The sequence below is a fragment of the Aulonocara stuartgranti genome (genome assembly GCF_965226115.1).
Source record: "Aulonocara stuartgranti genome assembly, chromosome: 16".
NCBI classification, from domain to species: Eukaryota; Metazoa; Chordata; class Actinopteri; order Cichliformes; family Cichlidae; genus Aulonocara; species Aulonocara stuartgranti.
The window spans coordinates 463,154-479,513 of record NC_138952.1 but is presented as its reverse complement, the minus strand read 5'-3'; the positions used below and the strand labels follow the sequence as shown (position 1 = coordinate 479,513).

The 16,360-nt window shown below is 45.4% G+C and overlaps 1 protein-coding gene across 1 annotated transcript in view; it reads right to left on the bottom strand.

The window, feature by feature from the left end:
- The window catches only part of LOC309690427 (titin-like), a 175,415-nt gene that overhangs the window by 89,953 nt on the left and 69,102 nt on the right, over positions 1–16,360 (bottom strand). Inside the window, 25 exon segments of the mRNA XM_082507460.1 lie at positions 81–368; positions 469–583; positions 682–869; positions 953–1,255; positions 1,352–1,651; positions 1,736–2,005; positions 2,274–2,540; positions 2,625–2,749; positions 3,028–3,436; positions 3,916–4,194; positions 4,279–4,545; positions 4,721–4,990; positions 5,516–5,684; positions 5,783–5,880; positions 5,982–6,248; positions 6,353–6,476; positions 10,543–10,685; positions 11,001–11,127; positions 11,221–11,360; positions 11,860–12,126; positions 12,397–12,663; positions 14,300–14,566; positions 14,932–15,058; positions 15,147–15,286; positions 16,085–16,348. Of these exon segments, the coding sequence (XP_082363586.1) occupies positions 81–368; positions 469–583; positions 682–869; positions 953–1,255; positions 1,352–1,651; positions 1,736–2,005; positions 2,274–2,540; positions 2,625–2,749; positions 3,028–3,436; positions 3,916–4,194; positions 4,279–4,545; positions 4,721–4,990; positions 5,516–5,684; positions 5,783–5,880; positions 5,982–6,248; positions 6,353–6,476; positions 10,543–10,685; positions 11,001–11,127; positions 11,221–11,360; positions 11,860–12,126; positions 12,397–12,663; positions 14,300–14,566; positions 14,932–15,058; positions 15,147–15,286; positions 16,085–16,348 (5,481 nt within the window).

The following is a 16,360-nucleotide window of genomic DNA, read 5'->3' as shown; positions in this document are numbered from 1 at the left end:
CTGTACCACAATAAAATGAGCTGTCTATTAAAATAAGCACCATCATTGCTAAACTTGATCACATGGTCATGGGTTCTTACCGATGACGTTGACATCAATATCTCCAGAGACAGAGGATACGTCGTTCTCCAGCTGCAGGGTGTAGATGCCTTTGTCTGGACGAACACTAGGAGATATCGTCAGTTCCGTGTGCGTAGGCTTCGTCACCATGGAGACACGCTCATCCGCTGGGGTCAGCTCCTTCTCGCCAAAGGTCCACTTGGCCACAGGGGTTGGGTATCCAGTAATGGGAACTCTAATTGTTAGAGGCTGAGGAACAATCACCTCCAGGCCTTTCCTGAAGCCACTCAGATCAAAGGTTGGACCAACTGCCAAGAGAGAAACATTTGGTTGTGAAAGCACATCCAGTGAACTACTTGGATTTATAAAGAAGAAGTGGTTGGTTGAGTTTATGCTTGTTGCACGCACAATGAGGATCATCGGCAAGCAGTGGTCCCAGCTGCTCGGCTGGATCGGAGACACCGGCGGCATTCTCAGCGCAAACTCTGTAGAGGTACTTCTGACCAGGTTTTAGTCCAGACACCTGAAGAAAACAACAAAACAATCCAGACCAGGAAGAAAAATGTAACTGCGCTGAGGTTGAATCAGAATAAAGGCAGACTCTTCAGGTTGGCTGCATACCCGGTAGGAGAGGTCAGGACACAGTCTGGCGTTGCAGCGGAGCCACTTGTCAGAGCCGTCCTCACATTTCTCAATGATGTATCCTGTAATCATGCTGCCACCGTTGTTTATGGGCGTCTCCCAGGTCAACGTGACTGCTGTCTTGATTTGGTCACTAAAGTTCAGGTTCAGAGGTGGGCTCGGCCTCTCTGTGGGCACAAGACATGAGCAAAATCAGACTGTTTGATATTTCTACACAGGACTTAGATAGAAACATTGAGAGTGAGCTCACCGATGGGATCCATGATCTTGACGGGGTTGGTGGCAGCACTGGGCCTGCCGATGCCAGCCTTGTTCTCTGCTCGGACTCTAAAGATGTACTCCTTGTACTCCACCACGTCGTTCAGCATAGCCAAGCGGTCATTGGCAGCACAGACTAAGGCTGCCTCCCACTTAACAGATGTTCTGTCACGGAGCTCAATCACATAAGCAGTGATCTCAGAGCCACCGTCAAACTTGGGGGGCTCCCAAGTGATGGTGGCACCAAACTTGTTCACTGACTCTACTGCAACATTTTCAGGAGCATCTGGAACATCTAAAGTTAGGAAACAAAAATGTGACGGACATGATTAGGACGAGTGTGGAGATGGGGTTAGGATTAGTGGAGCGGGGATCTCGGGGTGTTGCTTACCAAACTTGTTTTTGGCCTGGACGGCATCTTCGGTTGCAACAGCGGGTCCGCTGCCAACTCTGTTTCGAGCACAGACTCTGAAGAGGTAAAAGGATTCCTTCTGCAGGCCACTGACACAGTACTCTGGAGTGTCAGCACGGTCTGTAGCCACAGTCCAGGTCTTGCGCTTCACATCCCGTCTTTCTACAACATAGGCGATAATCTTGCTGCCACCGTCATTCTCCGGTTCCTCCCAGGCCAAACTGACCTCGCCATCAACAGTGTCAACCACTCTCAGGTTCTTGATGGGTCCCGGTACATCTGGAAAACCACCAGGACAACACTCAGAAACTCTGGTGATATCCTCCGACAGAGGACTGAGCAGTTATCTGATCACAGACTCACCAATCACATCCAGGTTGATAAAGGCTTCACCCTCACCATGCTTGTTCTTAATTACCACCTTGTACCGGCCCTGGTCCTCCTTGGCAGGGCTCTTCAGGCGGTACTCGGTCTTGTCCAAAGAGGTGTCAATATTCTGGACAGGAAGACTGGTGCCTTCAAAAAACCACTCGGCATCAGCACGAGGGTACGCGTCATAAGGCACAGTCATGACAAAGGGTTTACCGGCATCTGTCACCAGGTTCTGGTCGGTGGTTTTAATCTTTGGAACAGCTGCAGGAGAGACAGAGGAGAAATTTGTACTGTTTAATTCGCCCTGCATAACACAGAGCAGTCCAAACTGGTGGATATCATCTTAAAATAAAACTGCATGTTATGCTTTGCGTCTACAACTATATTCCCAAAACAACTTGGATGCTTCATAAAGTGTCAAGAAAAGATTTGTTTGTTTACAACTTTCTAAAAGTCTGTTAAATCAGTGATTTCTTTAACATTTCTTGAAATGCGTTTCACTACCTGTTTGCATGTGAAGTTGACTCACCTGCCAGCTCCAGCTTGGCTCGGGCATCCTTGTCTTTGGCCACGATCCTGTACTCTCCCTGATCTCTGGGTCTAATTTCACAGACCTGCAGTCTGTGGACTTTACCCTCGCTGATCATCTGGTATTTGTCTCCCTGGACGATGATCATGTTGTTCCTCATCCACTTCACCTCCACCCTGTCTTTGTTGAGCTCCACCTCAAACACGATGTCTGAACCCGGAGGTTCGAACACGTCCTGCGGTGGTCTGATGATTTCCACTGGGGTCTCTGCGCAACATAAAAACACATCTCACAAGAAGATTCGTCGAATAAATCTTTGCTTTTGAAGACAAAAAGAAACAAACATCTCACCTTCAACAAAGAGCCTCGCTCTCGTCCTCCTCTCATCCACACCACAGGCATATTCACACTCGTCATCAGGCCTGCACACCTTAATGATCAGTCTGCACGTCTTTCCTTCTTTTTCCATTTGATATCTGTAAAAACACAACAAACATCAGGAACTTGGTACAGTCATGTATATGATACTATAAGACTTAGATAACAGCATCAGCTGTGTAATTTTGCCTCTGTACACCACTGCACTTTATTTTAAATCAAAGGTAACACAAGGTCCCAGAAGCTTCAGGCTTTTGTAATCCTCTGTCATGACCACGTATCCCAAATTTTAACTTTCTGAATATTTTCTTGGTTGATTAGCATTTGATTTGTGTTCCTTTGGATCGAAACAACAGCAGACGCAGATATGTCATACCTGGGGCCCGCTCGAATCTCTCGTCCTTCCCTGTACCACTTGACGGCAGCCTTCTCCTTGCTCAGCTTGCAAGTGAACTCTGCATCCTCGAACTCTGTAATGGTCTGGTCTTTGAGCTGTGCCGTGAAGTCTGTGGGTGCCTCGCTAATGATCAGCTCAGCTGCACATTTGTCATCTCCGACCACGGCCGTGTACTCGCCCTCGTCTTCCATGATGCAGTCCTTAACGGTCAGGCTGTGCTTCAGGCCATCGACTCTGTAGACGATGCGTTTGCTGAGTGTCACCTCCTGACCAGCCTTCAGCCACCTCACCGTCGCCCCGGGCCTGTTCACCTTACAGACGAAGCTGACGGTCTTCTTCTCCTGAGTCTCATTGTCCTCGATTGGCTCCAAGAACCTCAGTTTCTCCTCTGTGGAGGACCAAATGATTTCAGGGTGAACGTAAAGAAACAAAGGAGTACGTGCAACAAAGTCACTGAGCAAGAAACGGCTGCTTTGGATCAAACGTCCTGATACTCTTGGAAGAAACAGAACTTCAGTTATTCTGAATTCTTCAGATGATTTTCAGCTTTCTTTGCTTTATAACAAAGCTGACACATCCATCTGTCTTTCAGAGTCACGTCTGCGATTACTGAGAACAGGTTTAGGACACTGACCTGCCAAAAGGTGCTATAATATTAAACATAATGGAGACAGCCGTTGTATAAACTCCTAAATATGTTTCAACATTACTGTGAGCCATATACAGATAATAAAATAAGGCTGTGTGTACAGTAGAGTCACAAGAACAACTAAAGAAGCACTCAGCACTCAGGAAGCTGGCCCTGGTTTCATTAAAGAGTCAAATCCAGCCTGTAACTTCACTCAGATACTGTTACTGCCCACTCACCTGCCACTTTAGCGCTGGCAGTGCACTTGGCGAGCTCTCCTCTGTGATTGGTCAGGCTGACGGTATAGACGGCCTCATCAGCCTTCTGGGCGTCTCTGATCCTCAGAGAGAAGACGTTGTCCCTTTGAGCCATCATGTACTTGCTGCTCTCAAAAATGGTCTCCTCATTCTTCAGCCACTTGGCCTTCGCTCCTTCCGTGTTGGTCTCGCAGTTAAACACGATCTCGCCTCCCTCCTTCACCTCGGTGTCTTTGATCGGAGTTATGATCCTCAGTTTTTCTAAAACAGAATTCAAACTTAATAAAACCAAACCTGCATTCTGAAATCTGTAATAAGATATGACAAAGACCATAAGTGTCTTACCGATCACTAGCAGATCTGCCACGGCTTTAACAGTGCCAATGTGTGCAGTGTAGCCTCCCTCATCCTTCAGCTCACAGCTTTTCACAATAAGAGCTCTTCGTTTTCCTTCACTGATGATGCCGTACTTGTCTCCAGCTTCTATCTCTTTGTCTCCTCTGAACCATTTTACTTCGTAGGTGTCTTTGGAGACAGAGCAGGAGAACTCTGCCTTCTCGCCCTCCACCACTTCCTGGTTCTGAGGCCGAGCGAGGAACTCGGCTGCCAGTTCTGCAAAGGAGAAGAAGGCGGAGTTAAGGTTTGGTGGATTAGTGGATTTCTCCACGTTCTTTGTTTTGCTCTTCAGATTGCTTTTGAAATCATTACAAAGAAAATAATGACTCGGGTAGGTAATTGGTGACTTCAGTTTCTTCTATAAAATCAAAAAGTAAGCGACGTGTTTTACCGTTGAGTTTGAGCGTGGCGGATGTCCTGATGGTGGGACTCAGCCTGCAGTTGTAATCACCAGCGTCCTCCATCCTCAGGTCCCGGATGATCAGGATCCTCTTGCGTCCGTCCGTCTGTTGGTCGTAGCGACCTCCCTCTGGGAGCTCCTCGTCCCCTCGATACCAGGTAACCTCAGCGCCGGCCTTCGACACTTCGCAGATCATCTTCACGGTGTTCGTCTCTGTTCCCTCCACGTTGGACAGGTTCTTTGTAAACCTGGCTGCCTCCTCTGAAGGAAACACGAGCACCAGGAGTTCATTTACAGAGAAATATCCATCTATTAAGTCGAGCCTAAAATCATATGTTTATAGTTTTTACAAGAATATTTCTTCAGCAGAGAAATTTCCTGCAGTGGTTAGAAAGCTGACCGTCATCAGTGAATGACGTTTTATTTTCCAGCAGAACAAACATCTGTGGCTGACATGAATAAAAACGTCACTTTTTTTCTCATTGGAAGGTTGGTGAAACTGGAAATTCAACATGAATCAAACACATGAAATAAATCAGGGGTGGGCAACTCCAGGCCTCGAGTGCCGGTGTCCTGCAGGTTTTAGATTGCACCCCGGGTTCAACACACCTGAATCACATGGTTAGTTCATTACCAGGCCTCTGGAGAACTTCAAGAAATGCTGAGGAGTCATTTAGCCCTTTAAATCAGCTGTGATGGATCATGGACACATCTAAAACCTGCAGGACACCGGCACTCGAGGCCTGGAGTTGCCTACCCCTGAAATAGATGAATAATGTTCCTCACCGATGACGGTGAGTATGCCAGAGGTCTTGGAGGTTCTCGCGTCACATTCGTACTCGGCTTCATCATCAAACACAGACTTGTGGATGATAAGGATTCTCTGGACTCCCTTGGCGATGATCTCGTACTTCTTTCCTTTCCTGATCTCGCCACCGTCCTTGAACCAGCGAACCTTGAAAAATGACGACACAAGGGTTAGTCGAGAGTGTGAGAGCGGTTTCAGTCTGATCGACAGGACAGCAGCGACTGTTTGCATCCTGCTGAGCTCACCTTGGCAGACTCACGAGAAACTTCACATTCAAACTTGGCAGACTCCTTCTCTCTGACCTCAACATCCTGCAGAGGCTTTGTAAACTCAACATACGGAGCTGTGAATGGAAAAGGCCACAGCATGAGCACAGTTATGCTTTACCTCAGCTGGAGGTGCGACAGCAGATTTGAAAGATTAAAGCCTGGTTAAGGTCCTTACGTGTAACTTCCAGGAAACAAGAAGTCTTGAAGTCTTTGGCATCACATGTGTACAACTTGGCATCTTCAGGAGAGCAGTCGTGAATGATCAGAGCTCTCTTGCGTCCGTCCACGATGGTGTCGTACTTCTTGGTCTTTCTGAGCTCCTGTCCCTCCCTGAACCATCGTACCTCAGCATTCTCACGGGAAACCTCACACTCCAGAGTGGCCGTGGCTTCCTCCTCCACCGTCTGATCCTCCAGAGGCTTTGTGAACTCAACCGCTGGCTCTAAAGGTACAGAGACAGACGTGGTTAACAGGTGGTAACCACAGCCTCCTGTTAGAAATGCTTTGTCCTCGATCCTCGGAGCCCAGTCTGAGCGCGTGCCGTACCTCTGACGATAAGCTGAGCCTGAGTCTGGAAGTCCTTGGCAGTAAGTTTGACCTCGCCGGCCTCCGACAGGTTCACGTCTCGGACGGTCAAAGTGTGAACTCGGCCCGCCACCCGAGTCTTCACCTGCAGGAACCGAAAACAAAGCGAGCGTCACACTTGCACACGAACACGAGCTGAACGCGTCACCATGGACACAGATACAGGGCCGTCACTTAAATAATCATTATAAATAATAATTACACTTATTCTGGTTCGTTTGCTAACAGGCGGCGAGTCTGAGCGATGACTGAATAACTCCGAGTGTCAAACTGATGAAATCAGGGAAAAATACCGTTTTTATTTTTTATTGTCCACAAACTTCCAGCCTTGATTCACTTTGAGAAGCTACATCATAATAAAATATTTAAGAATTTTCTGCAGATGTGTTTTTAGAAATGAGTGAAAACCTTTGGTCATATCAACAGAATAAATTTCACTTTACTAATTTATTATTCAGCTGATCGAGCTGCTCTCTTTCACACACGGGCAGGTTTCTATCACTGGGCTGCTTTTTCCACTTTAACCTCATTTTCTCCAGCAATGAATTCAACTCCTTTGTGTTTTTAAATAAAACTCATTCGTGATTTTAATTCATAATTAAGCTTTATTAATTCATTATTTGGGTTCAGACACTCACCTGCTAAAAAACACTGTTCAAAAATATCCAAAAATTTAAAATTCTGAAAAAACGTCATAATAAATAAATAAATAAATAAATAAATAAATAAATAAATAAATAAATAAATAAATAATAATAATAATAATAATAATAATAATAATAATAATAGTTTGTGGGGATAGGTTAATTGATGAATCCAAATTGCCCATAGGTGTGAATGTGGGAGTGAATGGTGTCAGCCCTGCGACAGACTAGCGACCTGTCCAGGGTGTACCCCGCCTCTCGCCCTATGACCGCTGGGATAGGCTCCAGCACCCCCGTGACAAGCCGAAGCGAATGGATGGATGGAATAATAATCATAATCATAATTGTTTTATTTAACAAAGCGCCTTTCGAAGCACTCAAGGACACTGTACACAAGCAATAACAACAGCAAACATAACAATTTACAAGATAATAAGGATAAAACATTGAACAAATAAATAAAATAAATGAAAGTAGCAGGATGGAAACATTTATGTAGAAGTTTGAGTCTGGACTTAAAAAGAGGGAGGGAAGTGATGTTTCTTATCTCAGGAGGAAGGGATGATGGGGGGCAGAGCAGCAGAAAGCCTTGCGCCCCACGGTGGCTAGCCGGGGGGAAGGGACGGTGATCTGAACCAGAGCGGTATGAAGGCGAGAGATGATGGGTAGCCTTGAATGTGCACAAAAGTATCTTGAAATTGATGCGGTATTTAACCAGAAGCCAGTGAAGCTGCTGCAGAGCAGGGCTGACGTGGTGCATGGGTGATCGTGGCTCAAGAGTTGGGAGTTCGCCTTGTAATCGGAAGGTTGCCAGTTCGAGCCCCGGCTTGGACAGTCTCGGTCGTTGTGTCCTTGGGCAAGACACTTCACCCGTTGCCTACTGGTGGTGGTCAGAGGGCCCAGTGGCGCCAGTGTCCGGCAGCCTCGCCTCTGTCAGTGCGCCCCAGGGTGGCTGTGGCTGCTTCACTGGCTTCTGGTCACATCACCAGTGTGTGAATGGGTGGATGACTGAATATGTAAATCAATCAATCTTTATTTATAAAGCACTTTTCATACAGAAAAAATGTAGCACAAAGTGCTTTACATAGTTAAAAGCAGCCCACCCCACCCTCCAACTCACTCCCCACACTTTGGAGTGTGTAAAGCGCTTTGGGGTCCTTAGGGACTAGTAAAGCGCTATATAAATACAGGCCATTTACCATAGAAAGAGTCCTGGTGATGATACGAGCAGCAGAGTTCTGGACACGCTGAAGCTGATGGATAGATTTTTGACTACGACCAAAAAGAAGAGAGTTGCTGTAATCGATCCGGGAAGTGACCGGGCTATGAACAAGGATGGCAGCGGCATGTGGGGCGAGAAAAGGACGGAGACGATTAAGGTTACGGAGTTGGAAATATGCGGACTGAGAGACGTTACTGATGTGGGAGCTAAAAGATCGAGTACCATCGCCGATGACACGCAGACTTTTCACACATGGAGAAACGGAGACTGTAACAGAAAAGCTGTTAGTTGTGGACAGTGTTTGTTTAGTGCCGACCACGAGGATTTGTTACTGTTGAGTTTGAGAAAATTGGAAGAGAACCATGAATTTAGTTCAGCTAAGCAGAGGGTGAGAGAGGACGGGGGAGAGCAGAATCAGGTTTAGTGGACAGATACAGCTGGGTGTCATCGGCATAGCAGTGAAATGTGTCCAAGCGGAAGAAGCTAGATAATGAAACGAAGGGGCCCCAGGACAGATCCCTGCACGCCTGCAACCAGAGGAAAGGGCTGAGAAGTGAAGGATTTAAGTCGAATAAACTGAGTGCAATTTAAAGCTAGTGGGATATGGGAGAGACCGATGGAGGCGAGCCTACTGAGGAGTATCAAAGGCAGCAGTGAGATCGAGGAGAATAAGAATGGAGAGTAAACCAGAGTCAGCTTCCATGAGAAGATCAGTGAGTATTTTTATTAGTTTCAGTGCTGTGGGAGGGACGAACACCAGACTGGAACTGTTCATGCAGATTATTATTAGTGAAGTATGAGTGGAGTTGTGCGGCGACTGTCTTTTCAAGAAGTTTTGATAGAAATGGTCAATTGGAGACGGAAATGATCAAAATTACTGGGATCCTGTTTTTTTTTTCAGTATTGGGGTGATCACCACAGCTTTGGGAACAGCTCCAGTGGTAGTGAGGAGCAGATGAGAGCAGATATGAGGGGAAGCAGAGAGGGTAGACAGGCTTTGACCCAAACGGTAGGAACGGGGTCCAGGTAGAAGCTTTTGACTTACAGCTGAGATCTGAGATATCAGTGACAGAGGGAAGCTGAAAAACAGTGTGATGGGAGAGGAAGTACAAAGGAAGAGCTACAGGCAACTTCAGACGGCAGGACTTGGTGTGTTTTGAGGATTTTCTCAGAGAAAAATAACAGAGAGAGTCGCAAAAGGACGATGAGTAAAGGTGAGCAGGGAGAGGATCTGGTGCTCTAACAGTTAAACAGTGAAAACAGCATCTGAGGGGAATTTTCGTTCGAACAAATGATGGTCGAGTAGTGCAGATTTAGTTTGGCTGATGCATTCCTTATAATGCAAAACATGATTATTAATTCAAGCACATGTAATATGTTTAGAAACTACCAGGAACACAAAATGACCTCGACCTGCTGAGAAACATTTGTTTATTTAATGGAGATGAAAGAATCTGAGGCCTTTGTGCAGATAAGGCGACACTCGAGGGTCAGAGTCACAGATAAGAGCCGCATGTTTATCTCCCAGATATTTTTAGCTGCAGCCTCTGCAGAACCAGAGAAACATCAAACATCACAAAGACAACTTGTCCTCATCTGCAAAACAAAACTCGTGTCTTTTCTTCATAATCCAAACTGGGATTCAGATTTTGAAATTCTTTTAAAACTCAGCTTTGTTGCTCAGAGACAGGAACAAATCAGAGCCCGGCGACCGTAAACGTGTCCTGATGGCGATTGTTTAAAATCAGACGTGTGACAGACTCAGTGCAGGTCTGTTTGTGCCTGAAGAAAACCTGTTTCCACTAAAAGGTCCCATCTCACATTTTAAATCACACTAAAGAAGGTTTGTATGCTCGGATTTTCTAACCAAAGAGAAAAGTTTCCAAATCTGGAGTGAAAATGTTACAAATGTGAGAACAGAAATACAAAACATATAAGCAAAGCTTTCTTATCACAAAGATAGTATTTCATTAATGCTGTCTGTGTGATCACAACAGAAACTATGAAATCATTTCTTTTTGCACCGACTCGGTTTTTTGCAGGAAATCGCTAAAATTCTCAAGGCTTAATAAAAGTAACGCTCTGTTATTTTTTAGTGTTTTACTGGATCCACACTAACTTTCTTTATTTCTGTCGTCCCATTTCTTTTCCTTCTTCTTTTGTGGTGAAGCAGAAGTTTTATGAGTGAGAAACATTTTGTTAAAAAGGAGGAAAAGCTCTGTGAGCGGTTTCTCCGGTGTGGAGCGAGTTACAGGAGAGGCGGGCGCTGCTGTGGTCAGACTCACCCGGTCGCTGGCCTCCATCCTCTGCCCTCCCAGGAACCACTCCACCGCGATGCCCTCGTATGACAGCTCGCACTCAAAGATGGCCGTCTCTCCAGCCGTCACCGTCACGTCCTTCAGAGGATGGACCAGCGTGATGGACCGAGCTGAGGGTAAAGACATGGTTAGCTCCTTCAACAAATGAACCGGCGTGCACTTGCTGGAGATCCTGTGGTCTGGTTCGTGTTTCAGGTTACTGCTCCTCCAATCAGAGAGCAGCCTGCCTTCAGATAAAGACTGAAGTGGTGAAAATAACCACAGGCCCTGATTGGCTGAACACTTACAGAGACGTGCGACACCCGTGTGTGACAGAAACCAGGGCTGCTGTTTGTGTGTGCTTCAGCCAAACGGCACGGAGCTTCCTCCGTGTCAGAGACGTTTTGTCCATCGTTTAAAAAATAAGGGCTAAAATGACCTCTGACCTTTGACTCTGAGCTGGGCGCTGGATCTGGCGTTGGCTGCAGAGAAGTCAACGGGTCCTGCCATGTCCATGCAGACGTTGTAGAGGATCAGTAGGTGTCTGGTTCCTTCCTCCTTAATCTCAACATCCTGAGGTAAACACGAGCACATGAAAGTCAGCTGAAAGCATCTCTGTGGCGATGAATATGAAACCGACTGCCAGGCGGGTCACTGCAGACTCACAGCTGACTGATGAAGAGCTTCTCCCTTCAGCTTCCAGTTTCCATGGACATCCTCCTCAGAAATCTCAGTCTCAAACTTGGCTGTTTCTGTCTCCGTGACCTCCACACTGTACAGCGGACGGACAACTTTGATATCCCGCTCTGCAAAAGGACAGAAATCACTATAAAAACCAGCAACATCTTCACCCGTGGAGCGCCTGTTTGTTAAAGCAGTCAAATTTAACTTCGCCAATGATGAGGCTCTAATCTACAAAGCTGAGGATCCACCAAGAAACCCAACCGGTGCTCCTCTCCAACGTTTCTACAGAGAGAGATAAATGCTGACAAAGCTCTGACAGCCTGGTGACCTCTGTGCTTATCAGAACAAAACATCATTTATGTTCACGTCAAAGGTCTTCAAACAGCTGAACTGTAACTAACAAAGCACATATCCAGATACGACGGCTACAGATGCCAAATGATCCGTTTATTACCGTCTCAGCTCGTTACCAAACACTTTGGTTTCTGTTTGTCAGGTCAAAGGTCAGACTGATTGTATTTACATGGACTTTTACCAACAGCTGAAAACTGAACGTGTTCAGAGATTTTCAGAGAAGCAGCATGCATAAAGCATGAGAGCTGGGACAGATCCATGGTTTACCTTCAATGTTGAGCTTAGCTGTGGTTTTGTCCGAGCCGCAGTCGCAGGTGTACTCTCCGATGTTGGCCTTCTCTGCCTTCCTCACCATCAGGATGCGCTTCTTGCCATCGGTGACAATGGCGATGTTCTTGGAGGGGGTGATCTCCTTCCCATCCTTAAACCATTTCACATCAGCTACAGCCTTGCTCAGCTCGCAGACCAGCTTCACCTCGTCCCTCTCCACTGCTGTGTAGTTCTGCAGCTTAGTGGTGAAGTAGGCGTCACCCTCTGTGTGGGGAAACGTATGTTCATTATGAAAATCAGGCGTTAGAGAAGCGTGTCTGAATCAGTCTGACAGGATGAACTCTTGGATGTTGGTGGGTGTGGCTTGCTGTCACCTGCTCTGTTTGCTTTGTTTACACCTGTTTTCTTTTTCTTTTTCTTTTAAATCAGAATGAGTTGTGATTGCTTTAATGTTTGTTCTTTCTAAAGTCCTGTCATCTGGTCCTATGTTTTTATGTCATTTGTTTCAATGTGCTTTAGAAAGGAGGCACTGACCAATGACAGTGAGCATGGCGGTCATGCTCTTGTCCATGGCCTCTACTTTGATCATGGACGTGTCGTCGATGATGACTTCCTTGAAGGCCAGCGTGTGAACCTTCGCCTGTGCCGACATGTGAACAACTTTGCTGGGATGAAGTCGGACGTCGTTCTTGTACCAGACCACCGGGATCTTGTCATGTGACAGCTCCACGCTGAATTCAGCTGTTTCACGCTCCTTTACTGTCACATCCTTGATTGCTTTGACAAACTCTAGGCGAATACCTGCCACAGGAAGACATCAGACATTGGTACATTTAACTTTGAGTAGAAGCAGAACACAGCAGATTTGTATTTGTGACTCACAAACAAACAAAAATGAGCACCAGCGCTGTGTTCAAAGTACAGATGGACCGATCCGATATTACGTATCGGTCCGATACTGACCTAAATTACTGGATCGGATATCGGAGAGAAATAAAAAATGTAATCCGATCCATTAAATATCAAAAAAACACCTCACAAAACGTGTGACACTGGGCTCAGTAACCGTAGCACGTTGGAGCAGCTGTGTGTGTTTGAAGCCTGCTACCAAACCGGCATTTCATCTCCGAGGAAGTGATCCCAGAGAGAAGTAAAGCAAGTGTGTAAGTTCATCTCTGAGTGTTTGTAAAGCATTCCAGCGTTAAGCTTAACAACCGATATATGGAGCGACTGCCTCTTCTTGCTGCTACTTCAATCATGAAACTGATCAATGATCAGCTGATCGGCTTTTCTGTCGCGAGTCCATCTCTCTGGTTTGTTTTTGGCCCACTTTGCACCAAAAAGAGGAAACCAGCGGCTGAACAACAGCAGCACGTTTAAGCTTGATCAGCTGTTGTTAGAATTTATTTAATATTTCTTTCTACTCGAGGATCTTTTTCTACGTAGCTGACGCTGGTAACTGTGCAGGGGCGGATCTAGCAAAGTTTAGCCGGGGGGGCTGATAGGGCATTAACAGGGAAAAGGGGGCACAAAGACATACTTTTCTTTCTTATTCTCATTTAAAATGTCGAGCTTTTAATAAATAATTATCTGACACCCAAAGTTTTAATTTGATGTAAAATGAATAGAAGTCCATTACTGCATATAGTAACTGTTAAGTCTAATATACCCTAGTAAGCTATAGTACTTTTTCCTTTGGGAAGGAACCATCTGTGCAGTTCTGTTGAAGAAAGATGTTGAATCTATTTAATTATTCTTGAAAAATAATTTATTTCTGTGCATTTTTTTCACACTGCATCAAATTAAAGTTGATTACGTCGATTAAGCATCATGAGGTGGAGCGTGAGGGGTGGTTCCCTATTTTTTTTTTTTTTTGCTGGGAGTTTGCAGCCCTGTTAGTCAGGTTGCTTAATATTTACGCTAAGTTGTCTTTAAAACACCAGAATAGGGAGGATGGAGCAGGTTTAAGTTTATTAGCTTGATCAGTATTGCTGAACTATGAAATATTTTGGGTGCAGTGCATTTTTTGCATAAAGGTATAACAGAATAGCTTTAGTGTTTTTTTTAACTTGAGTATGAACTTATACAAAAAGCAGCAAGATATTAAAAAAACAGTTTTATTGATTAAAAAACACTATATCGGATTCATATCGTATTGGCAGATATCCAAATTTATGATATCGGTATCGGACATGAAAAAGTGGTATCGTGCCATCTCTAGTTCAAAATGAACCGAACCAGAAGACAAAGCAGAGGTAAAAATCTGCCAAACTGGATTCATCTGGAGAAGGTTTGGACAGAAGTGTTTATTTGGCGAATTTAAAACTGTAATAATTTGATCTAAATGTGAACATATGATTATAATGTGCCCTGACTCTCTGAAGGTTTCACTGGTGCCAAAGGAGTTTAAAAAAAATGAATACAACCACGACGTTACCTTGTATAACCAGTTTGCCCGTCGTCTTCTTGTCCTCGGCCTCAAACATGTACTTTGCCTCGTCATCGTAGGCGGCCGATCGGATCACCAGGACGTACAAATTTCCCTCCTGGATCACCTCGTACTTTTCATCGCTCTGCAGCTCCTGTGAGCCTTTGAGCCAACGGAAAGTCTTTGGAGTTCTCGACACCTCGACCTCGAACCTCACATCATCCTTCTCATAGACCTGAACATCAGTCATGGGTGTGAGGAAGTTCAGCGGGAGTTCTGAAGAAAAACAGTGAGAAAAACAGAAAAACTTAGGCTCCTAGTTGAATTTAGATAATCATAATTATCAGTATAGTTCATTTTAGAGGATTCCTGTCGTCATAACGAGCCCCAAACTGTGACAGTAACCAACACAGAGTAAAAGTATTGACGTTTTTATATATGGTGTCTTTGTTCAGTGGAGATGAAGTCTGATGAGAAGTCAGACCTGAGAAGGTGAAGCTCAGACGGAGGTTTGATTGAACTGCTGCGATCCCCCGCTGGCTTATTCTATGAGACGCTCTCATTTTTTGTTTCACATTTTTAGGTTACAATGATTTAAAATGTTTTTTATGAAATATGATGAGGTCAGTGGGCTGGTTTACCTTTGACCTTGAGGTTAGCGGCGCACTTGGCATTAGCAGCAGAGTACGCCACCTCGCCGGTCATGGACACTTTGCAGTTGTAGAGGATCAGCGTGTGCTTGCCTCCTTCCTCGATGATGTCCACATCCTGTTAAACAAAGACGTAAACAGTCTGATAAACTGGCTTCATGTTATGGAGAGCGCTGCCAATGAGGCGCTTGTGATGAAGCACTCACAGAGGACGGACTGAGCACCGCTCCGTTCAGCTTCCACTGTCCGTGGACGTCGTCCTCAGAGATCTCCACTTCGAAACGAGCCGTTTCTCCATCAAACAACTCCACGCCATAAATCGGCCGGACGACTTTGATGTCGCGTGCTTTTGGGGAAAAGGGTCATGATATGAAAATGCAGTTTGTTTTGCTTCTGGAAGAAAGGACTGATTTTACAGCTAAACAACAAAAAATGGAAGAACTGGAAACTATCAGTTTCAGTTTGTTCCCTCGGATTTCTCATTTTAATCCAAAGTTCTTTTTTATTTTGATTTAAAGAAAGTAAATCCATCATCTGTCCTCATACACAGTCTCGGCGGCCTCGGTCAGTCGCTAGGGGAAAATGTGGATTCTGGTTGCAGAGTGATTTTTGGGTCACGTTGCCATGGTTTCCTGCAGTTCCCATGGAAGACGCTGACTCGGCTGCAAACTCGCCCACAGCTCACCATGAAAAGTTAAAAAAAACTGGAAACTGTGAACGCTCGCCTTCAAAGTTTTTATTTTTCATTCATTTTTAAAGTTGTGGGGATTTCAGCAGTGAGGCACAACTTTTAAATGCTCTTTGCATCTCTTTCTGAGGTTTTACTGCTGCTCAGTGAGCGTTTGCAGAGAAGCTGCTGTCTTTGATGTGAACTGCAGGCATCGATGTGTCATTCCCAGACCGGTGTGGAGATGTGCATTTTTAGAGACGTGAGGTTGCTACGGGGTCGCTCACTAGGCTGACGAGGCCTGGACCTCCCTTCGGAGTCATGTTTCCTTGTGCAGTGAAAGGCTTGAACATTTAACGTTTTACGGGTTTATTTTGACCTAGCAACCTGTAAATCTTAGACAGCTTTACGATTAATTTATGATTCAACTGATTTTTATGTTTAAAAGAATTTAGGCAATCATGTCACCGTGCTTACCTTCAATATTGATGTTGGCTGACGTCTTGTCTGTTCCACAGTCACATACATATTTGCCTTTGTCGCTCAGTTCCACTTTCTTCAGGACCAGAGACCTGCGCGTGCCCTCTGACCTCATGATGACCATCTTGGAGGCGATGATTTCCTTCTCTTCGTGGTACCAAAGCACCGGGACGTCTTTACTCAGTTCACAGTCCAGGGTCACCTCTTCTTTCTCGGTGGCTGAGTAATCCTGTAGCTTCACCACAAAGATGGGGTCGCCCTCTGGAGCAGACA